Source organism: Lissotriton vulgaris, chromosome 3_1, assembly GCF_964263255.1.
Source record: "Lissotriton vulgaris chromosome 3_1, aLisVul1.2, whole genome shotgun sequence".
Taxonomy (NCBI): domain Eukaryota; kingdom Metazoa; phylum Chordata; class Amphibia; order Caudata; family Salamandridae; genus Lissotriton; species Lissotriton vulgaris.
This window is the reverse complement of record NC_141689.1, coordinates 60,712,890-60,738,613: the sequence shown is the minus strand read 5'-3', so window position 1 is coordinate 60,738,613 and position 25,724 is coordinate 60,712,890. Positions and strand designations below refer to the sequence as shown.

Below are 25,724 nucleotides of genomic sequence, written 5' to 3'. Positions count from 1 at the left end.
AAACACATAAATACCCAGTTGACACAATTTCTGGAAAGCCATGCACTCCTGGACCCATCCCAGACAGGTTTCAGGCCAAAACATGGTACTGAAACTGCGTTGCTGGCAGTCGTCGAAGAGTCTCGAAGGATACTGGATCAAGGGGGATCAGTGGCAGTGATCCTCCTTGATCTAAGTGCAGCCTTCGACACGGTCAGCCATGTCACTCTGCTGAACCGTCTGTATAACATCGGTGTCGGAGGCGACGCTTTAAAATGGCTGGAATCATTCCTGCATAACAGATCCTTCCAGATCTTTGATGGGGACATAACATCAGTCAGAAAACCCCTAGACTGTGGAGTACCACAGGGCTCCTCTCTGAGCCCTGTGCTCTTCAATATCTATATGAAACCATTGGCTGGGCTCGTCGAACCATCAGGCATAAAAATTGTATCATATGCCGACGATACCCAGCTAGTGGTTTCACTGACGCAGGAAAGCACCGGCTACACCTCAGGAAACCTGATGAACTGCCTAGAGGATATAAAAAAGTGGATGACAGGCTCTTCATTAAAGCTGAATGGAGACAAAACGGAGCTCATGCTCCTAGGCTCTGTTTCACCCACTTTACTTCCTTCCTTGTGGCCTGGATGTTTGGGCACACCTCCCATCCCCAAAGAGAGTGTAAAAAGCCTGGGAGTATGGCTGGATAAAAACCTCTCCTTCTCCACCCAGGCCACTAAACTCTCCGCCATCTGTTTTGGCTTACTTAGAACACTAAGGAAGGTCCTCCCCCTCCTCCCAATGGAAGCAAAACAAGTGGCAGTTAAGGCCCTGATCCAGTCCCGGCTGGACTCAAATAACGCCCTGTATGTGGGGGCCCCAGAGCTGTCCATGCGAAAACTGCAGGTCGTCCAAAACTGCGCAGCCCGCACGTTGCTGCAGATTCAGAGGACGCAGTCTGCAAAACCCGCCCTGGTCGCCCTACACTGGCTCCCAGTAAAGCAGAGAGTGGCATTTAAGGCACTATGCATCGCCCATCGAGCTTTCTGGGGGTCTGGCCCAAGGATCCTCAACAAACTGGTTACTCAATACCATCCCAACAGAAACCTCCGATCTACGGAAGCCTTTCTAGCCGTAGTCCCAAGAGTGCGGAGAGCCAGGACCGGAGGAAGGATGTTCTCCTTAAACGCTGCGAAGATGTGGAACACACTCCCGCTACAAATCAGGTCCAATCCCAACTTACTCTCATTCCGAAAGCAGCTGAAAACGTACTTGTTTACTAGATCCACCTAAGCTCGTCTCCATCACTCATCAGTTCTGTTTTTTATGCCTCAGTGCTTGGACGCCCATTGGGCAGCAATCGCGCTTTACAAATCACAATACAATACAATACAAGTTGGTGCCACCACTCTCTGGAATAACCTCCCCCAACCCATTCGACTTATCCAAGAAGAACTACCGTTCCAAAAAGCTGTAAAATCATTCTTATTCTGTTAAACTCCATCAAGAGCCAGTAAATCTATATACTCACATACAACGAGCGCCAGGACACCCCGTTGGGGTAGCGGTGCGCTATATAAGATACACTAAATAAATAAATAAAATGCTGACCCTATTGAAGTGGACTTTTTATTTGACACCTTTTCCACCTCAGAAAGAACTGTCAAGACTCTGCCAATGCTAAAGGGTGTCTTAAAACATGCTGGAGACATTTTTCAAGAGACCACAAGGGCCAGGGTAATAAACCCCAGAATTGAGAAAAAGTACAAACGGGCGCCTGGGGACCCTGCCTACATCAGGGGGCAGTTGCCGTTGGACTCTCTGGTTGTCTCCAATGCCCGGAAGAGGACAAACTCGCAAACAACGGGTGATGCTCCTCCCCCTGACAAAGAATCTAAGGTGCTAGAAGCATCGGGGAAAAGGGTGGCAGCTCAAGCGGCCAATATCTGGCGCATTTCCAACACTCAGGCACTCCTAGCCAGATATGATAGGGCCCATTATGATACACTTGAGGCCCTGTTACAACACTTGCCAGATGAATATAAGGAGGCAGCGGAGATGCTCATACAGGAAGGGAAGCTTATATCAAATGCATCTATCAAGTGTGCACTGGACGCAGCGGACACCGCGGCAAGAGCCATTAACACAAGTGTGATGTTACGGCGACATGCCTGGCTACGAATCTCTGGTTTCAAGCCAGAGATACAAACCGCCATACTGTAAACCCTGATCACCTATTTGGACCAGAGATGGACACCACCTTGGAAAAGATCAAAAAGGACACTGAGACTGCAAAGGCTATGGGGGCTCTCCAGTCCCAGCAGTTCAGGGGTGGTTCTTTTTGTCGTTCAAACAATAGAGGAGTTTCCAGAGGCCAGCTGTCCCAGCAAACACAGTACAGTAAAGGTGGCGCGCAAACCACCTACACCAAACGAAGTAGAGGTGGCTATCGTGGAAACGGCGCCAAGGGCAGAGGTCGTGGAAACAACAGCTCCCGATCCTCCGCCACTAACAAACAGTGACGCCTTGTCACTGCCCCCCGACCATACAACACCGGTCGGGGGGAGACTACAGCGGTTCCTGCCAGTCTGGAAATCCATCACTACAGACAGGTGGGTCAGGAAGCTTATCCAGTACGGTTATTGTCTGGAGTTAACATCCATTCCACCCAACATACCCCCAAAACACCGTCCTATGTCCACAGAGCATTTGCACTTATTGCAGCAGGAGGTAGTCCTCATGCTGCAAAAAGGAGCAATCGAGCTCGTACCTGTGGAAAAAAGAGGTACAGGAGTGTACTTGCTGTACTTCTTGATCCCAAAGAAGGACGGGTCCCTCAGACCTATACTGGACCTCAGACCCCTAAACCAGTACATTCTATCAGAACACTTTCACATGCTAACATTGCAGCAGGTTCTGCCGTTACTCAGTCAGGGAGATTTCCTCGCAACATTAGATCTAAAGGATGCATATTTTCATATTCCGTTACACCCGTCACACAGAAAATACCTCAGGTTCACCATTCAGAATCAGCATCATCAATTCAAGGTCTTCCCTTTCGGAGTGACAACGGCACCCAGGGTGTTTACAAAGTGCCTGGCAACAGTGGCTGCACACCTACGGAGACAAAATGTTCACGTCTACCCTTACCTGGACGACTGGCTTATCCAAGCAAAGTTGGCCAAGCAGTGTGCCGTCCACATGTCCCACACCATTCACCTTCTTCACGATCTGGGATTCTCACTGAATTATCCAAAGTCCCACCTTCAGCCCGCCCAAGTATGGCAGTATCTGGGCGCGACAATAGATACTCTGGCAGCCAAAGCACAGCCAAATTCAGTGAGGATAAACAGCATTCAATCGCTGATACAAAAATTCAGACCGCAGCACTCGCTTCCAGCACGAGTGTTCATGCAGTTGATAGGCATGATGGCCCCCTGCATCTTCATAGTCCCTCACGCGGGACTACATATGCGTCCGCTTCAGGAGTGCTTGGACGTCAGTGGAATCAGGCTCACGGACAGTTGAAAGATCTAGTGTTGGTGACCGGTCGTGCATACAACTCTCTGCATTGGTGGAATCCACAAAACCTTTGCAGGGGCTGACCGTTCCAGGAGCCTGTGCCACAGATCATTCTGACAACGGACGCATCTCTCCAGGGATGGGGGGGTCATGTACTCCACTACACAGTGCAGGGACTATGGACAACGCAGCAAAAGAAGATGCACATCAACCTTCTAGAACTGATGGCTATCTTCATGGCGATGAAAGCATTCAAAGTACATCTGTGCAACAAGGTCGTGTTGATCCGGACGGACAACATGACGGCCATGTACTACATTCAGAAGCAGGGAGGTACACACTCTCCACAGTTGTCTCATCTGGCTCAGAGCATGTGGAAGTGGGCCATTCAGAGGAACATCTTCCTCATGGCGGAACACCTCCCGGGCAAGGACAATCAGATGGCAGACCTGCTCAGCAGGTAGAGCCACCAAATGCACGAGTGGGAGATACATCCATCAGTACTCCACCCGTACTTCCAGCAGTGGGGTCATCCAGAGATAGACCTGTTCGCCACAAAGGAAAATGCCAAATGCCAAAGCTTTGCCGCCAGGTTTCCACACCCACAGTCGCAGGGCAATGCGATATGGATGAACTGGTCAGGCAGATTTGCGTACGCTTTTCCCCCAGCACCTCTAATACCGCTGGTGGCACGCAAGCTGAAGCAACACTCGATGACACTCATCCTGGTTGCTCCGGCGTGGGCACGCCAACCATGGTACACCACGTTTCTAGAACTATCCGTGGTACCGCATCAAAGGCTGCACCTCACACCCAGGCTTTTGACGCAGAGCCATGGCGACATTCAGCATCCAGATCCGCAACAGCTCAATCTGGCGATCTGGCTCCTGAGGTCTTAGAATTTGGCTACCTCAACTTGCCTCCCGACTGTATGGATATCATAAGAGAGGCAAGAAAGCCCACCACCAGAGCATGCTATGCGGCAAAATGGAAGCGGTTTGTCATTTATTGTGCAGACCACATCAACCCGCTAGACGCATCTACTCAAAACATCATTTGTTATCTGTTACATCTATACAAATACAATCTGGCCTATGCGTCCATTTGTATACATTTGTCCGCAATAGCAGCTTATCTACAAAACAGACAGCACCTCTCACTTTTCAGAGTGCCTGCCATCAAAGCTTTTCTGGAGGGACTCAAACGAGTTATTCCTCCACGACACCCACCAGCACCTGTATGGAACCTGAATGTGGTCCTCACCAGACTGATGGGTCCACCTTTTGAACCTCTACACTCATGCGAGATACAATTCTTGACATGGAAAGTGGCTTTCCTAATAGCAATCACATCACTGCGACGCGTTAGTGAACTTCAGGCACTAACTATCCAGGAGCCATTCATACAGATTCACTCCAACAGGGTGGTACTCCGCACTAACCCTAAGTTTCTGCCTAAAGTGGTTTCACAGTTCCATATCAATCAGACGATAGCACTGCCAGTGTTCTTCCAAAATCCTGAGTCAGTGGCGGAGAGAATGCTCCACACACTAGACGTCAAAAGAGCTCTAATGTACTACATAGATAGGACCAAAGATTTTCGGAAGACAAAACAACTATTCTTTGCCTTTCGCCACAACAAAAAGGCAACCCCATTTCCAAGGCAGGTATAGCCAGGTGGATCGTTAAGTGCATTCAGATTTGCTATCAAAAAGCCAAGCGCACATTAACCGTTCCCCCAAGGGCCCACTCCACACGAAAGTTGGGGCCTCCATGGCTTTCCTTGGAAATATTCCTTTAGAAGACATATGGTCTACCACACACACATTTACAAAACACTACTGCGTAGATGTGCACTCCAAACAGCAAGCAGCTGTAGGGCAGGCTGTTCTAAAAACACTTTTTCAAACTGCTGCAGCTGGCACAGGCAGCCGCCGCTAATGGAGGGACTGCTATGTATTCTATGCACAGATATGAATTCAGCAGCCCACATGCCTCGAACCGAATATGCTACTTACCAGTATGCATCTGTTCTTGGCATGTAGAGCTGCTGACATTCATACCGCCCGGCGCCTGTAGCGGCTGCATCACTTAGAATTACTCTTAGCATGGTCATCACTTACGGTGTTACACTCCATCCTCGCCAAAATGGCTAAAAACAATCTGAGGATGGAGTCGATGCCCATGCGCACTGTAGTTCAGGGGAGGATCCACCTATCACGTGATACTTCGAAGACTCTTCCAGGACAACAATGTGCAATCATCCGGACCCAACACTAGGCGGCGATCTATGCACAGATATGAATGTCAGCAGCCCTACATGCCAAGAACAGATGCATACTAGTAAGTAGCATATTCGTTAGTAGATAATCTTTCCAACATTGATTGAGTGAGCACCTTTGAGTTTGGGGAATAACATGAACTAGAACATGTTGAGAGCTTGATTGAAGGCAATGAAGTGGCTCAGGGCTAGTAATGGCTAGAGCAGACCTCCTGCTCCACATTGCAATGGTTGCCCCAGTGGGTGTGATCGCATAGCCTTATAGCCCTTCTGCCTCCTGCTACAACAGTTGTTAAAGGCCATCACCCACGTTATTGGTCCTTGCCGGTGGATAAGACCTGTACCTCCGGCTCTGGACCTTTAACAACGTTAATGCCTCCGCAAAAGTCTGCATTTCTTAAGTATACAACATACAGCTGACCCGACACCTCGAAGACAACAACATCCTAGACCCTTCTCAGTCTGGATTCAGAAGAAACCACAGCACTGAGACAGCCCTTATGGCCGCCACAGACGACATCAGGTGCCAACTAGACAACGGCGAAACCTCAGCCCTCATCCTACTGGACCTGTCAGCCGCCTTTGACACCGTCTGCCACCGAACTCTAAGAACACGCCTCCAAGAAGCAGGAATCCAGAAGAAGGCCCTGGACTGGACCACGTCCTTCCTCTCCGGCAGAACCCAGCGAGTCCGCCTCCCACCCTTCCGATCCGAAGCCACCCACATCATCTGCGGCGAACCCCAGGGCTCATCCTTCAGCCCGACCCTGTTCAACGTCTACATGGCCCCCCTCGCACAAGTGGCCTGCCAGCACAACCTGAACATCATCTCTTACGCCGACGACACCCAACTCATCCTCTTCCTCACCAAAGACCCTCACACCGCCATACAGGAACTCTTTGAACGACCAGCCCAGTCGAATCGTTTTTTAGGCAACCGCAGAGGGAATTTTCGCCCGAGAAACCGGAACCCCCATCAGGGGAATTACCATCAGGTTCAGGGCCAACCCCAAATGTATATCCAGACCAGACAACATCAATACTGGAAAACATAAAAAACATCCCGGTTTTCAATCTTTCTCAGGCGGACATTGATCCTGGGACGGTCTGTCTGCTATCTAGGGGATTATCATTTGTCCCCACTACCAATTTTAATAAGTTTGAGTTTTAGAGAGACCTATACTTATTTTTCCGCAAAATAAGGTTAAATAAATGATTCCTTAATAGGTCTGCAATTGAAACCCTGGAAAATAGATCGGGTCTTAAACCCCTTCTGATTTCACCCCGTCCTTGGATGATATTGGAAGTGAAGTTGGTATTTTTGAGAAGGCTGTTACTTCCAAAATCAACAAGATTCTCAAATATGTTCCAAAACCTCCTTCAAATCTTCCTAGAAGTGAAGAGATGACCCTAACCTCATTGAAATCTAACAAACTTTTAACCATCAAGCCCTGTGACAAAGGCGGGTGTATCGGGATTTTCGACACCCCCACCTATGTGGAAAAAATGAATGAATTGTTATCATCTACCGACCATTACAAAAGAATTTAATCTAACCCAGAACCTGCCTTGAAACGGCGCATTCTGCAGTTGTTTGAGGATGCAGTTGATATGGGTTATATATGCCAAAAGGAAGCAGAGTTCTTAACCCCTAGCTTCACGCGGATGCCCATAATCTATGGGGTCCCCAAGACCCATACAAACATCTCAAATCCACCTCTGATGCCCATTGTGTCAACCATAGGATCGGCCACTGAACCCCTCTCCAAATATGTTTACCAATTTTTAAAACCCTTGGTCACTGATTTGGAATCCTTTGTGAAAGACACTGGCCATTTTATCGCCAACATTGAGGGAACCACTTACCTGGAAGATGGAGAACTCCTGGTCACCCTAGACCTGGAATCTCTATATACTAATATACCGCAGGAAGGAGCCCTCAGGTTGGTGGAGGATGTCTTATCATCCAAACCTGAGATTAGTAATGCGCTGTTCATCGTTCAATGTCTTGAAGTGGTTCTTGGCGAGAACTACTTCGAATTCAATCATGATTTTTTCCAACAAATCCGGGGCGTTAGCATGGGGGCAGCGTGTGCACCCAGTATAGCGTGTCTATACATGGGGCACTTTGAACGCGTTAACATCTTTCATGAGATGGCCCCCTTCCATGAAAATTTCCGGGCCTGGTCCCGGTTCATTGATGACATCTTCTTCATATGGGAGGGGGACCAGGAGTCTCTTAATGAGTTCCTTTTATGGATTAATGCTGCAGATAACAATCTGAAGTTTACTGCCTATTCCAGCAATAACAGGATTGAATTTCTTGATATTTGGATTGAACATCGCAACCATGAGATTTATGTATCCCTCTTCACCAAACCTACTGCCAAGAATACCCTTTTGCAGTATGGCAGTTTCCACCTTCGCTGCCAGAGGGATAGTATCCCCTTTAGCCAATTCCTCCTAATCCGGAGGAATTGTTCGGATATCGAGGATTTCCTTCTTCACGCCGATATCCTTAAAGAGAAACTGACACTTCGCGGCTATCCCTACAAACTGATAAAAGATTCTTTCAAACGTACTAGATATTTTAACAGAGAGTCCATGTTTGAGCCCAAAGTAAAAAAAAACGTTGGACCAAATTGTCTGTGCCACTCGACATTCCAATTTGAACCACAAGATAAGACAGGCGGTTAATTCATGTTGGTACCTCCTGAACTTAGATAATGATAAAGAACATCTTCAAAGACCAATCTTTGCCTTCAGGAGAAATAAGAACTTGAAGAACCATTTGGTGAGAGGAAAACTCCAGGAACCCTGCAAACTGTCTCAGAAGTCCATTTGCGGTGCTGGCCCTGTCCGGGGCAACCATTGCTGTGGCAATTGTCAGTCGTGCCCATATGCCCTTATCGGGGAAACCATCATTACCCCGGCGCGCACCATCACCCTGACTAAAATGACCAACTGCTGCACTGCCTAAGTGGTTTACATAATTCTATGTCCATGCGATCTTCCATATGTTGGTGAAACCGGGCGAGAGGTTCACCTCAGAATAGGGGAGCACAGATCGAATATTCAAATGAATAGATTTGGGGCCCCTCTAGTGGCCCATTGGCAGGAAAAGAAATATGTGGAAAAAGACCTCAAATGGTCTATATTGGAGAAGATCCAAGCCTACCCAGGTACTAACCCCACCTCTGTAAGCAAGAAAAGAGAGGTTTTCTGGATCTATCTTCTCAATTCTGTTCAAAGTGGCCTTAATGTAGAGTGCCCGTGGGCCAATGCGATCCTGTAATGGGACCCCCGGCTGGGGGGATATGGCCCCTTCCGTCATCAGCCACGGTTGGGCTGTGCTCATGACGGAGCGGTTCCGTCATGGCCCTGCCTGCTCAATAGAACGCCCAGCGCAGGCGCGGAATTTGCGCCGCGCAGGCGCGGCGGCAGGGCCATGACGGAACCGCTCCGTCATCAGCACAGCGCCACCGCAGCTGATGATGGAGCGGTTCCGTCATCAGCATAGAAAAGGTTAATGGTCCTATTCGCAGTACATCCTTTGACCATATTTAACGTTATAAGATGGCCGCCCGTCTTTTACAATATTTCCATGCAGACTCCTGCCGCGAGTCCCTTTTCACTTTTTATGCCACGCACGCTCCGTGACGCCGTAGTACGAATCCCTTGGATATTTACATCTGATGCAAATGTGTTTCCGCCATTTGCTCCTGAGTCGCGAACATCCCTGTGATTAATACGGCCGCTGGCTGGAATTCGTGTCAACCGCAGCAGACTTAATGGGCTAGTAGTAAGCGAATATCTTTATGTATGTGTACGGACGTCATGGGGGCATGCCCTTTGAGAACTTTGACATGTCCATCTTTGCGGCCGCGTTCTGCTGAGTTTTTAGAGGAGTTTTAAAGAAACAAGGGAACCCTCTAGGTAGTCAAGGACCAGGGGTGACAGTAGTATAAGGCAACAAGGGTCCTTAACTTAATTAGATACTTCAGAACTAGTTAATAATTTATAGACAACAATGTGTACTATAAGTCAAAAGGTATCCAGCCGGATACTAATTTAATCAATGTAAGAAAATCAAAAGGAATAAGGTGAACAAATATACAGTGCGATACAACCTGTATCCAATACATATCCATCCATTTTCCATATTCCATACTAATATAATAAAGAGAGAGCCCAAACCTTTGAGGCGGGTAATCGCGGGAACCACAGCACCAATCACAACACCCAATACAGCGTTAGAAAGGGCAGTTGCAGCAGAAGGACATAGGCTATGCAGACGCCCACCATATACATTTAAAAGGTAAAAGAACAGTGCCAGCAAAGTAGTCCCTTGTGGGTGTGTCTGCGTTGGGCTGTGGGCGTGTGCTAGGGGCGTGACAAACGCTGGGGCCGTGTGGTACGTTCCGCCCTTCATGCCATATCTCATATTGTGTGCTAATCCCACCCTGCTCCCTTTAAATACCCCTGCACCCCATAATCATAACCCACCCATACTCCTTAAAATACCCAACACCCTTAAACACTAACCCATCTTAACCCTATAAATATACCCTGTACCCCAAAACCCAAACCTATCCCTAAACCCTAAAAATACCCCAAAACCCAAACCTTGCCCTGAACCCTATAAATACCCCTGTACCTCAAAACCCACACATACCCCTGAACCCTAAAGATACCCATGTACCCCAAAACCCAAACCTAGCCCTGAACCCTAAAAATACCACTGTACCCCAAAACCCAAACCTACCACTGAACCCTAAAAATACCCCTATTCCCCAAAACCCAAACCTAGCCCTGAACCCTAAAAATGCCCCTGTACCCCAAAACCCATACCTATCCCTAAACCCTAAAACTACCCCTGTACCCCATAACCCAAAACTATATCTGAACCCTTAAAATACCCAAACACCCCAACACATATACCTCAGTACCCCAAAACATATACCCCTATACCCATACTTACCTTATCCAAACATTACAGAGAAAACATGCTTTTACCATTCATGCATTTACAACGAATTTCGTTGTAAATGTATGCGCGGTAAAAGCATATAAAATGTAATGCCATGCGTTATAATGGCATTGCGGAGTCATGGTACTTTCATAATGAAAGTATGAGGAGTGATGGTATGCAGAAAGAAAGTTGCGGAATAATGGGTGTTTACCCTCACCTGGTAAGTACATTGGTGGCACGGCGGCCCACATCTCCAGCAACATACTCATATTTTTTCACCACCCATTTGAAAAATGCACAGGTTTCTCTCATTGATGGCCAGCACCGACATACACTTTTAGACACACCACCCGCCACAAGTTCTAGAGTTGCGAACTTTAGAGCTGGGGAGCTACGTTTGATTCTCGACATCAGCTCAACATCCTGTGATTCCAGGCAAATCGCTTTGTCTCCCCGTGCCTACCACAAATGAATGTGTTCTTCTGTAATGTAAATTGTGCTCATGCCATATTGTCGAGTTCGCGCTATATAATAATGCAAGGAAAAATAAAGTAGGGATACTCGAGTTCACACACTACTGAACGCGCACTCTTAAGTGCATCAGCAGTGCACTGTGAATCGGAGCATTTCACAGGCCTGTCACAGATAAGAAATGCTATCAAAACGAAATCCTACAAAACAATATACTACTGGCCGGCAGCAATTCATACCCGGACAACGTTCGGGACGGGCTGCTAGTATAACATAAAGAACAAGCATTTGCAATGCAATAGGTCTCGCATTAGGAAAGTTTGAGCTGTCTTGTAAATGAAATTTTTTTTATTTATGTGTTGGTTTTGAAAATAGCGAAAGTAATAGCTTTGTCATTTCCAATGCCAATACTTTTAACTTTTGCAAATGTGACACCTATAGCATTTGTAATACAACCTGTTTTGTATTTACGTGACTTAGATGTATTGATATTACAAATAACAATGGCTTTTAATTTTTTTAAATAATTAATACTTAAATAAAAGTTATTGTAATTTATAATGGCAATAGCTTAAACTTTTGGAAATAACTTTTGTGAAGATTATGTTCAGTGTATTTTATTGTGACGAAAATCCAAGAACAGAAGTGAAATATTAAAATTTTTTGTGACATTTGTGATAAAGCTTGAAACATTGAGAGAACATATTTGAACCAGTTGTTGTTGAATGGCTCCACAGATTGATGCTGTGGTGGCGCTGAGTGATGTTGTGGTGGCGACGAGTGAGGCTGTGGCGTTCAGTGATGCTGTGGTAGCGCATAGAGATGTTGTTGTGCCCCTGAGTGCGGTGGTGGTGCGATAGGTAGAGTGAGGGCGATAGATAGCTAGAGGGAGGACGAAAGGTAGATAGAGTGAGGGCGATAGATAGATAGATAAATAGAGTGAGGGCGGTAGATAGATAGCGAGATAGATAGCTAGATAGCGATAGATAGATAGATAGCGATAGATAGCTAGATAGCAATAGATAGATAGATAGCTAGATAGCAATAGATAGATAGCGATAGATAGATAGTGATCGGTAGATAGCGATAGATAGATAGATGGCGATAGATAGATAGATGGTGATAGATAGATGGAGGGCAATAGATAGATAGAGGGCGATAGATAGATAGAGGGCGATAGATAGATAGATGCTGACTGGCTCAAGGCACTGCATTGGATTGCCATGGGATAAATCACGGAAGGAGCTACGTTGGGGCTAAAAAGGCAATGCTAACTAAGGGAAGGAATTAAGAAAGAGTAAGCAGAATATAGGACAGAAAGGTTTGTGAAGGGGCAATTAAGCAAAGGCAAAACTGGAGTAAAGCAGCTTGGGCAAGAGAAAAGGAACTGCAATGGGCATGGTTGAGCAGCAAAAGGGTGAAAGTGAAGATCGCATTACTTTCACTGGAGCACAGCAAAGAGCGGCAGGGTATCAGTAATGGTGCAGCAGACAAGAGAGGCTCCGAAGCTGTCTTACGTTCCAGCACAAGCCCATCTCCATCAGGCTGCTGAAACATGAGGTCATAAGATTATGATGAAACACTCTGGATGGACCCTTGGGGCTCACAAGAGCACGTAGCCACCAAGCCTTGGCCTGCTATATGCAATAATGAGCTCTCGGTGTGGGCAACTCCTAGTGGTGGTTGTTTTCACGGGCATTCATTAACAAAGCTGAAACAAGGCCAGCTCAGCAGGCCACGAGGATATTGGAGCACCACAAAACAAAATAACACAACAGGCAGGCTGCAAACTCTGACTATCATGGACGTGGTGCCTTCTATTGTTTTCAGGGCCTGTATTGTTGATTAGCACTGTCTGGCAGCAAACTGTATTTCCTGCTGCTGCGCCCACCTAAACGACCCCTTAACACTCCAATGCTTGCTGACTGTGTGGCTGTCCACTGCAACAACGGTACAAGACGTTTTCACCATTGCGGAATTTGCTTCCCATCTAGATTACCAACGGCCAGCCCAATGGACAGTTTGGGTGATGCAGAGTCATTTTTGACTCGAGTGTCAGTTCTCAAAGCGCCCCACCCTGCCCTCTAGTTAAGAGAACCACACCTATGTGGGTAGAATGCCCCATTTGGTCCGGCATATTTCATAGCTGCACATGTAACAAGCGGTGTCCTCTCGTTCTCCATCTATTACTCTGGCAGCTTGGTGATAAACTCGAAATAGCTCCCATTTACGATGCGATTCTAAAGCCTTTGGTTGCTGCTTGGACTGGAAAGCAGACAACGTGCAGGCACTGCTGAATGCGTCCCAGTGTTAAATCATTCCTACCGTTATGAAGCCTTGCAGACTGCGCAACCGAACATCAATACCCAGAATGGAGTGCGGGGTTGCGCCGGTGAATGCGGAAGTAAGAGGCGGTCTTTGAAATAGACCTGTTTATGTAAATAGCTTCCTAACTATAATCCCTAAGAGGAACTAAGGAAGGAGGGTTAGAGATAGACAGGGCATTGAGAGGCAGTGACCTAGAGGAGAGTGAGTCGGGGGAGAGACTGACAGCGAGAGGAAGGGCTGAGAGAAGAGAGGGCAAGGGGGATAGAATTAGATGAAAGACACAGGAGAAGGGCGTGGAAGTGCTGGGGAGGGAGGGGGAAGAGAAGGTAGACTAGAAAAGAGTGGCAGAGGTTAAAGGAGCAGTACGGGCAAGCGTAATAATTGAAAAGTGATTGACAGGATAATACGAACACTCTGAAGACTAACGGTAGAAATTTAACGGTGGAAGCACTGGCAGTGGGAATACGTGCAGGCATGGCAGCGAGCTAGGAAGAGACAGGGACTGCCAAGGAGGAATAGAGATGCCCCGACTCGAGTTCCTTGGACTCATCGGTGACAGCAAGAGAAACTGTGAGATCAGATCAGCGCTTCAAAGGAAATAAGGTGAACACCATGTCCTTCTAATCGGGAACACTTCCTTGCAAACACACACTCTGCACTACCACTCGCACTCTCAATCTGCACTCTGCACTACCACTCTGCACTACCAATCTGCACTCTGCACAACCAATCTGCACTCTGCACTGTCAATCTGAACTCTCAATCTGCACTCTGCACTACCACTCTGCACTCTGCAATACCACTCTGCACTACCACTCTGCAATACCACTCTGCACTCTGCACTACCACTCTGCACTACCACTCTGCACTCTTCACTACCACTCTGCACTACGACTCTGCACTACCACTCTGCACTACCATTCTGCACTCTGCACTACCAATCTGCACTCTGCATTCTCAATCTGCACTCTGCACTACCACTCGCACTCTCAATCTGCACTCTGCACTCTCACTCTGCACTACCACTCTGCACTCTGCACTACCACTCTGCACTCTGCACTACCACTCTGCACTACCACTCTGCACTCTGCACTACCACTCTGCACTCTGCACTACCACTCTGCACTACCACTCTGCACTACCAATCTGCACTCTGCACTACCAATCTGCACTCTGCACTACCACTCGCACTCTCAATCTGCACTCTGCACTACTACTCTGCACTCTGCACTACCACTCTGCACTCTGCACTACCACTCTGCACTCTGCACTACCACTCTGCACTCTGCACTACCACTCTGCACTCTGCACTACCACTCAGCACTCTGCACTACCACTCTGCACTTTGCACTACCACTCTGCACTCTGCACTACCAAACTGCACTCTGCACTCTGCACTACCACTCTGCACTCTGCACTACCACTCTGCACTCTGCACTACCACTCTGCACTCTGCACTACCACTCAGCACTCTGCACTACCACTCTGCACTTTGCACTACCACTCTGCACTCTGCACTCTCAATCTACACTACCACTCTGCACTACCAATCTGCACTCTGCACTCTCAATCTGCACTCTGCACTACCACTCTGCACTCTGCACTACCAATCTGCACTACCACTCTGCACTCTGCACTACCACTCTGCACTCTGCACTACCACTCTGCACTCTGCACTACCACTCTGCACTCTGCTTACCACTCTGCACTACCACTCTGCACTCTGCACTACCACTCTGCACTCTGCACTACCACTCCGCACTCTGCACTACCACTCTGCACTCTGCACTACCACTCTGCACTCTGCACTACCACTCTGCACTCTGCACTACCACTCTGCACTACCACTCTGCACTACCAATCTGCACTCTGCACTACCACTCTGCACTACCACTCTGCACTACCACTCTGCACTACCAATCTGCACTCTGCACTACCACTCTGCACTACCACTCTGCACTACCAATCTGCACTCTGCACTCTCAATCTGCACTCTGCACTACCACTCTGCACTACCACTCTGCACTACCACTCTGCACTACCACTCTGCACTACCACTCTGCACTCTGCACTCTCAATCTGCACTCTGCACTCTCAATCTGCACTCTGCACTAGCACTCTGCACTACCACTCTGCACTACCACTCTGCACTCTGCACTACCACTCTGCACTACCACTCTGCACTCTGCACTACCACTCTGCACTCTGCACTACCACTCTGCACTCTGCACTACCACTCTGCACTACCACTCTGCACTCTGCACTACCACTCTGCACTCTCACTCTGCACTACCACTCTGCACTACCACTCTGCACTCTGCACTACCAATCTGCACTCTGCACTACCAATCTGTACTCCGCACTACCACTCTGCACTACCACTCTGCACTACCACTCTGCACTACCATTCTGCACTACCACTCTGCACTACCACTCTGCACTCTGCACTACCACTCTGCACTCTGCACTACAACTCTGCACTCTGCACTACCAATCTGCAATCTGCACTACCACTCTGCACTACCACTCTGCACTCTGCACTACCACTCTGCACTACCACTCTGCACTCTGCACTACTACTCTGCACTACCACTCTGCACTCTGCACTACCACTCGGCACTCTGCACTACCACTCTGCACTACCACTCTGCACTCTGCACTACCACTCTGCACTACCAATCTGCACTCTGCACTACCAATCTGCACTCTGCACTACCACTCTGCACTACCACTCTGCACTCTGCACTACCACTCTGCACTACCACTCTGCACTACCACTCTGCACTACCACTCTGCACTACCACTCTGCACTCTGCACTACCAATCTGCACTCTGCACTACCACTCTGCACTACCACTCTGCACTACCACTCTCTACTACCACTCTGCACTACCACTCTGCACTACCAATCTGCACTCTGCACTACCAAACTGCACTCTGCACTCACACTCTGCACTACCACTCTGCACTCTGCACTACCACTCGCACTCTGCACTACCACTCGCACTCTCACTCTGCACTACCACTCTGCACTCTGCACTACCACTAGCACTCTCACTCTGCACTACCACTCTGCACTCTGCACTACCACTCTGCACTCTGCACTACCACTCTGCACTCTGCACTACCAATCTGCACTCTGCAATCTCAATCTGCACTCTCAACTACCACTCTGCACTACCACTCTGCACTCTGCACTACCAATCTGCCACTGCACTACCACTCTGCACTCTGCACTACCACTCTGCACTCTCAACTACCACTCTGCACTCTGCACTACCACTCTGAACTCTGCACTCTGCACTACCACTCTGCATCCTGCACTACCACTCTGCACTACCACTCTGCACTACCACTCTGCACTCTGCACTACCAATCTGCACTCTCAATCTGCACTCTGCACTACCACTCTGCACTACCACTCTGCACTACCACTCTACACTCTGCACTACCACTCTGCACTCTGCACTAGCACTCTGCACTCTGCACTACCACTCTGCACTACCACTCTGCACTCTGCACTATCACTCTGCACTCTGCACTACCACTCTGCACTCTCCACTACCACTCTGCACTCTGCACTACCACTCTGAACTCTGCACTACCACTCTGCACTACCACTCTGCACTACCACTCTCCACTACCACTCTGCACTACCACTCTGCACTCTGCACTACCACTATGCACTCTGCACTACCACTCTCCACTCTGCACTACCACTCTGCACTCTGCACTACCACTCTGCACTCTGCACTACCACTCTGCACTACCACTCTGCACTCTGCACTACCACTCTGCACTCTGCACTACCACTCTGCACTCTGCACTACCACTCTGCACTACCATTTTGCACTCTGCACTACCACTCTGCACTCTGCACTCTGCACTACCATTCTGCACTCTGCACTACCAATCTGCACTCTGCACTACCACTCTGCACTACCACTCTGCACTACCAATCTGCACTCTGCACTACCACTCTGCACTCCCAATCTGCACTACCAAACTGCACTCTGCACTCGCACTCGCACTCTGCACTTTGCACTACCACACTGCACTCTGCACTACCACTCGCACTCTGCACTACCACTCACACTCTCACTCTGCACTACCACTCTGCACTCTGCACTACCATTAGCACTCTCACTCTAAACTACCACTCTGCACTCTGCACTACCACACTGCACTCTGCACTACCACTCGCACTCTGCACTCTGCACTACCACTCACACTCTCACTCTGCACTACCACTCTGCACTCTGCACTACCACTAGCACTCTCACTTTGCACTACCACTCTGCACTCTGCACTACCACTCTGCACTCTGAACTACCACTCTGCACTACCACTCTGCACTACCACTCTGCACTACCACTCTGCACTCTGCACTACCACTCTGCACTCTGCACTACCACTCTGCACTACCACTCTGCACTACCACTCTGCGCTACCAATCTGCACTACCAATCTGCACTCTGCACTACCACTCTGCACTACCACTCTGCACTCTGCACTACCACTCTGCACTCTCCACTACCACTCTGCACTCTGCACTACCACTAGCACTCTCACTCTGCACTACCACTCTGCACTCTGCACTACCACACTGCACTCTGCACTACCACTCGCACTCTGCACTCTGCACTACCACTCACACTCTCACTCTGCATTACCACTCTGCACTCTGCACTACCACTCTGCACTACCACTCTGCACTCTGCACTACCACTCTGCACTACTACTCTGCACTCTGCACTACCACTCTTCACTCTGCACTACCACTCTGCACTCTGCACTACCACTCTGCACTACCACTCTGCACTACCACTCTGCACTACCACTCTGCACTCTGCACTACCACTCTGCACTACCACTCTGCACTCTGCACTACCACTCTGCACTACCACTCTGCACTACCAATCTGCACTCTGCACTACCAATCTGCACTCTGCACTACCACTCACACTCTCAATCTGCACTCTGCACTCTCCACTCTCACTCTGCACTACCACTCTACACTACCACTCTGCACTCTGCACTACCACTCTGCACTCTGCACTACCACTCTGCACTACCACTCTGCACTACCACTCTGCACTACCAATCTGCACTCTGCACTACCACTCACACTCTCAATCTGCACTCTGCACTCTCCACTCTCCACTCTCACTCTGCACTACCACTCTACACTACCACTCTGCACTCTGCACTACCACTCTGCACTACCACTCTGCACTCTGCACTACCACTCTGCACTACCACTCTGCACTACCACTCTGCACTCTGCACTCTCAATCTGCACTACCACTCTGCACTCTCAATCTGCACTCTCAATCTGCACTCTGCACTACCACTCTGCACTCTGCACTACCAATCTGCATTACCACTCTGCACTCTGCACTACCACTCTGCACTCTGCACTAGCACTCTGCACTAGCACTCTGCACTCTGCACTACCACTCTGCACTCTGCACTACCACTCTGCACTACCACTCTGCACTACCAATCTGCACTCTGCACTCTCAATCTGCACTACCACTCTGCACTACCACTCTGCACTTTCACACAAGTAGCCAACATGTTTCGTCGTCATATTCTCCACGGACTTCCTCATGGCTACAAACCGAAAACAAATGCCACATATCACAAATCCAGCTCATAATCATGTATATAAAAACAATTAATAATACTCAACTGAGAATAATAAATTCACCACCCAATTACAAGAAAGGTGCGAGAATCAACATATTTAAATTAACTGTGCAGCCCACATATTGCAGTGAAATCGGAGTGCATTTAGACAACATCATGCTACCAAGCCACCGTGTAACGTGAGGCACACTAAATAAGGAAAGGACGGGTTACAAATATAGACAATCAATAGGGCATCTGATTCCTGTCAACATGCTCATGTCAAGCCTGTGACACGCCTGAGGGAAAACGTCCCCCTCTCTGGATACCGTGCGCAGACTACTCATGCTAATACAAAGTGATTCCCTGCAGTTACAGCCGAGCACAATCATTGTGTAACTCATTCAGTAATCTGTATTTAAATACTGCCTCTTTTTCAGCCCCAAACACGCTGCAGACGAACGCGCGCCCTATACATGCAATGCAGAATGGTGAACGCGCTCCCACCATCTGGATTGCATTACAAGGGCACCCTGACAGCTCCTAATTAAAATTAATGGACTGCAGTGCGCGAAACCGCACAGAAAATGCCAAAAATGGCGGGCGAAAATTACATATAGCCTATCGCGTCAAGGCTACTAAAAAGACAGCACAGCGAAGACGAATCACTATGCAGATGCCATAAAAAAAGCTCGCGCACTAAGGAATGTTTCTGGCCCGAGCCCTAAAGAAACTTTTTTTTTTTGTTAACAATAGGAGCTCCTAGCTCCGCCCCACTTCGTGGTGACGTAGGCCGAGCCCTAATAATTCCAGGCAATTTTAAGCGGGGGGACGCTTACTTAAAGAAATTGAGAATAGTCTAGCTATCCCCATGTAGTAAACACACGTTAGTGACACAATGGAAAGACTAGTGTACAACTACATAAACAGTCGACGGCGTTTCGATCCTGTAAAAATGAAGGATCATCATCAGGACTAACGTTACATTGCCTGAGTCTTGGTTATGCAAGCCTGTGGAAAAGTAAAAAGGAAGGCAAAAGGAGAGGAATAAGGGTTAAAAAGTAAGGAATTTGCATACCAGCATAGTTTTGTCGTCCTGATGGCAAACCATGCTTAAGGTGAAAACCTTCCATACGTGAGTGAAACTGTGTGTGGTGTCACTCAGTCAAAATGGGTAAGTGACAGTTGTGATCGGTGGTATAAAGGCCAGGGAGGTAGGGTGAACCTGCCTAGGAGCAGGGGGAGGATCGGGCAACAGTGCCTTCCATTGAACTAATATAGGGGATGGGCGCCTAAACAAGGTGGCATACCTTGCGAGTAGGCAGGGCTGGGACCCATGGTGAGTCACAGTGGCTGTGGCCACAAGATCAGGGTGGGGAAGGTCCTGGAGTCCCAGGTAACCAGCGGTTAAGTGAATGAGCCGGTGTTCAGCGGTGGATGGACCGGGTCTGTGGAGAGAACCGGTAGTTAAGGCATTGCGGAGGTGAGAGACAAGGTGGGCTACAAATCAGAGGGCTTACCAATGCCCGTGGCAGGTCCTGCCAATGGAGTGCGAGTTCCGCCGAGGAACGGCGGGAATTCCGTTTTCCTTGGTATCGATCTCTGGACAAAGGGGAAAGGGATAAGAACCGGTCATAAGAGGAAGCGCGCAGAGGGGGCTCTTTAACAGCATATCCTCCGGGAAGTAATGGTGGGCCTGCGGGCATGTGATTCTCTTGGTTTTATAACGTAAGCCTTCAACAAACGATCGCTTATACCGAGATTGTTCACATTTAATGTTATCATGTTTGCGGGGATCGAGCTCTGATATGTGCCTGTCCCTTGTGGCTCATCCATCTCGACCACTCCTTCATCATCTTCGGGGTCTATATCTTCTTTGAACCCATCTAAGCATCCACTAAGGTCATCTTGATGTAATTGGCAGATGACATCCTGTTACTTTGGCCCTCCATACCCCGTATTTCTTCTTGAGCAGGTTGTTGTTTTTTAACTATCTGAATGGGTAGACTGGACTGCCTCTATCTCGCTAATATTCTTAGATGGGATGAAGTGGATGTTTTGTCATCATCTGCCACTCTGCCACCTATCTTACAGTTAGTCCCCTCAGAGGCTGGTTTCAGAAAGGGCTTGAAAACCTGGCTTTTTACCCATTAGATCAGAGCCATGGACTTCCCCTCACTACTTCCATCTCTCGTACTGCACGCTTAGCGCCGGGACACTTCCGGTTGAGGTAACCGCAGGCGCTTTACAAAACTCTGTATTATTATTATTATCTTTGTTTGAATTGCGTGTGAGTGTACATGTTATTTTCTTCTAGAGACTCTACATTGTGATGCGGGCCCGACATATTACGGGCAAGTGCCCCTAGCCCCTCGCTCTCCGCTTTCAAGCTCTATTACCAGATAACCAAGTGCGTGATATATCCTCCTAACACGGCCATTGGATTTGAAACCTTGGTAGGTATTAATAATCCTGACCATGGATTCTATGAAACGGACTTCTATAGTCCCCTATGCTCGTAGGGAGCTTGGCCTATTTTAATTTCTCCCCAGTTTCTTATAGAATTACCCTGAAGTACCACCTGAAGGGCCACTAGTTAGGTGACACCTTGGGGGCTCATTCCTTCCTGATAAGTGACCCATCACTTTTCTGAAGTGGTAAGAAACCCCTTCCCTGACCTAGTGATAACTTTTGTTATGGGCTGTGGTCACATGGTTAAAAAATTCCTTGTAACGTTTAATATAGTGCAATTTTTCTTACTAAAGTAACTTTATAGGCACACTTTTTTTGTCTTAAGTCTCGTTCTGTTTTCTCACTATTTTCCCCTATACTGTATATTCCAGGTTGTTTTGTTTGTCTGTGATCATTTGATTTATGTCTTCCTTGTCCCCCTGACAGCTTTGTATCCCAAATCCATTGCTAAATTTTAAAATATGTCTTTGTTCGCAGATTCTGTGTCCCACATGATTTGTACATCTCTGTTTATTCACTGAGGATATTGCGACTGATCTTCTTTCCACCTCCCCAATGATTTGTTTTCATTTGTCATCTTGTGATCAGTCCAAGGCTGTTATGTATATTTTTTGACATGTAGTGTGTATTTGATATGGTGTGTATCTTACTCCTTTGTATGAATGATAGTATGATAGTTGACATTTCATGTGTGGGACTGTTTTTGACTATCTCTCTGATATTTCGATCTTTATAACTCAGCATGTGATGGATATTTATGTATTTAAAAAAAAAAAGAGATCAATATGACTTAATAAAATGTTTATATATTGTTAAATGAAAGATTCCTTGTCTGTCTTGGGGGCTGTTGTTTTGTTTATTAATTGACCTCTGAGTGAGCAATATGATTAAATGTCTATAGGCAGGTATCTTTTCTGATTTAGTACTATATATTTTCCCTGCTTACCTGCCTGTTAAACAATTGGGGTTCCCCCTTCTTTCTAGTATTTGTCCTCACACCGCCAAAACCAACCTTCACGAGGGAATGAAGGCCGCCGCCTGCTGGATGAGGAACAGCCGCCAGAAGCTGAACTCGGACAAGACGGAGGTCCTAATCCTCGGCCCCAACCCCTTTGCGTGGGACGACTCCTGGTGGCCGACCACACTGGGAGCAGCTCCAACATCCACGGACCATGCACGCAACCTAGGATTCATCCTCGACTCCTCCCTCTCCATGTCAAAACAGGTCAACGCCTTCTCCTCCTCCTGCTACAACACCCTCCGCATGCTCCGCAGGATCTACAAGTGGATCCCGACCGAAACCAGAAGAACGGTGACCCAAGCCCTCGTCAGCAGCAGGCTGGACTATGGCAACGCTCTCTACTCAGGAATCCCGGCCAAACACCTGCAATGACTACAACGCATCCAAAACTTCTCCGCCCGACTGATCCTCAACGTTCCCCGCCACAGCCACATCACCTCCCACCTGAGAGACCTTCACTGGCTCCCCGTCAACAAGAGGATCACCTTCAAATTCCTCACCCACGCACACAAAGCACTCCACAATACCGGACCAGCCTAGCTGAATAACATACTCAACCTCTATACCCCCCCGCCAGCTCCGCTCCGCCAGCCTCGCCCTTGCCGCCGTCCCACGTATCCAACGAACATCTTCCGGTGGCAGATCCTTCTCCTTCCTCGCCCCCAAGACCTGGAACACCCTCCCTACCCATCTGCGGCAGACCCAAGACCTGCTCACCTTCAGAAGGCTCCTCAAGACCTGGCTTTTCGAGCAGTAGCAGCACCCCTCCCAACCCCCCTCCCAGCGCCTTGGGACCCTCACGGGTAGGTATTGCGCTTAACAAGTTCAGTGATTGATTGATTGATTGATTATTATTCACAAGCTCTTGAAGGTTCAACCTTCCGAAAGTTAATGCAATAAAACAATGAAATAAATAAACTGACATTATCTTACATAGATGCTTATCTCAAATACATGTTAAAACAGTAAAGAATAGAATACCTGTGAGCATTTAAGATCATTTTTATTTTGCATCAGTTAATCTGGGTACACGTGTTGTAAGCAGTTAATTTCACTTCCAACCATCTCCTTTTGACAATCTGGTTTCCATTGCAGTTGCTTCACTTTAAGGTGACGTGTATCCATGGGTACAAGGCATGCTGCATACACATGGATGTTGTAGGTGTATCTAGGCATCTTCTTGCCTAATTTGGATGTCAAACAAACAGGCCCCCTTCCAAGTGCCCGATATTGTGGTCTCACAACCGAAGATGGTGATGATGTTGGCGCGGTATGGAACATCAACCGTGGCTTTCGTGGCCTTGGCGATTTGACGGACAGCCTTTCCCGGCTCTACTTCAAACTCAGATTTGAGAACGAAATGTGTCTGCAAAACAAAGTGATGGAGCAAAAGTGACCTTCAGTGGAAAGACCTAAACACAGCACATTTCACATCATGGCATATGCAGTGCAGGTAGAAACTACTCCATGATCCCCTTTCCTAGGTACCCGAAGAACATTGTTACACAGTCAATTTGTTGATGTGACCAAAGTGAAATCGAGTATTTCAATCATTTTACAAAGCTATTGTTCAATATATATTTTTTAATATTATTATTATTGTTGGAACATAATGTTGTTTTTGCACTTGTGGAAAAACAGCATTTTATCTTTCTATAGTTACGTTATTGTAAAAACATCTATTGCCTTTTACAAATCATAGGATTTGTGATATAAAGTTCTTAGCAAAGATACTTTGGTAAATTAAAAATTGAATTATCCTTCCTTGCCTTTCTAGTTCTTTCTTACTTGCTGCCTTCCTTGCTGGGTTCCATATTTTCTTCCTTGCAGTTATTTTCTTTCATTTATTCTTTCTTTCTTTTTTTTCAGACTCGGGGAGGTGGACATTAGGCGTCTTGCTTTATCATGGAGACTGCGCTTTAGTTCAGATAGTTTTCATTCGGTCGAACAGAGAGCTATCCAAGCTCCCCTTCTGGATGAGTCCATCAAGGAACCCACATGGTCTCACTTCTCTTGCACATAAGTCACTTCACCAAAAATCAGACCAGGCTTAACTTAGGGTGCCTTCATGATGTTATAGCGCAAGCAGATACTGGGGGTGAACTCTGGGAATTGTTATCCCTGGATGTCAATAAGGCATTTGATTTGGTTAAATGGCCTTATCTGTTTCTGCTTCTTCCAAGAATGGGATTTGGGCCCTCTTGCATTAATTGGATTAGACTGCTATTGCAGAACCCTTGTGCCAGAATAAAGAATAATGTCGGCATGTCCGGGAGTTTCCCTATTGGGAGGAGAACCAGACAGGCATTCATTCTCTTCTCGATGCTCTTCGCCCTTGCAATAGAGCCATTGGTGCACCTCATGAGGATAGATGCCCGAATATGGGGCTGGACGTGAACCACGGGATAGGAAGAACGTATATCCCTATATGCAGATGACATCCTACTTTACCTGACCTGCACGGATCAATAGCTCGCCCAAGTTAGTGAAATATTCCAAATATTTGTAGAGATCTCAGACTTTTCCATTAATTGGGAAAAGTCACTCCTGTTTCCCATGGGGGGATGGAGACGAATGGGCCCGATGTTCCTACCAGTATGGGTGGAACACCATACTTGTAAGTTCCTGGGCACATCGATAACTAAAATCGCAGACTCTCGGATTCGACCTAATCTTAAATTGCTGCTTCAAAGTCTAGAAAGGGACGTCAGACACTGGGGCACTCTGCCCTGTTGCTGATGGGCAGTGCTGTTGCAGTACGGTCTGCAGAATTGCACTTATAAATTACTGAAGACATTTGTGCTGCACATAGATAAACTTACAGAGAATGCAGCTCTTGGTGGGGGACAACCCTGTATTGCACTACAGACCCTGCAATGAGCAAAATGTGACCGAGGTATTGCATTACCAAACCTGCAGAAATTATGAGGCAGCGCAGGTTGCAGTGATAAATGACTGGGTGTATTTGTAAAGAGAAGATCCAGCAGTGCAGATAGACAGATGGCGAGTGGGAGATCATAGCCATATGCATGTGTTGTATGACGG

At 47.7% G+C, this 25,724-nt stretch overlaps 1 protein-coding gene across 1 annotated transcript in view; it reads right to left on the bottom strand.

The window, feature by feature from the left end:
- Positions 1-23,663: 23,663 nt before the first annotated feature.
- The window catches only part of LOC147725949 (uncharacterized), a 75,951-nt gene continuing 73,890 nt past the window's right edge, over positions 23,664-25,724 (bottom strand). The window contains exon 4 of the mRNA XM_086960075.1: positions 23,664-24,045. Coding sequence (XP_086816201.1) covers positions 23,848-24,045 — 198 coding nt within the window. The 3' untranslated portion in view covers positions 23,664-23,847. The remainder of the gene's footprint in view (positions 24,046-25,724) is intronic.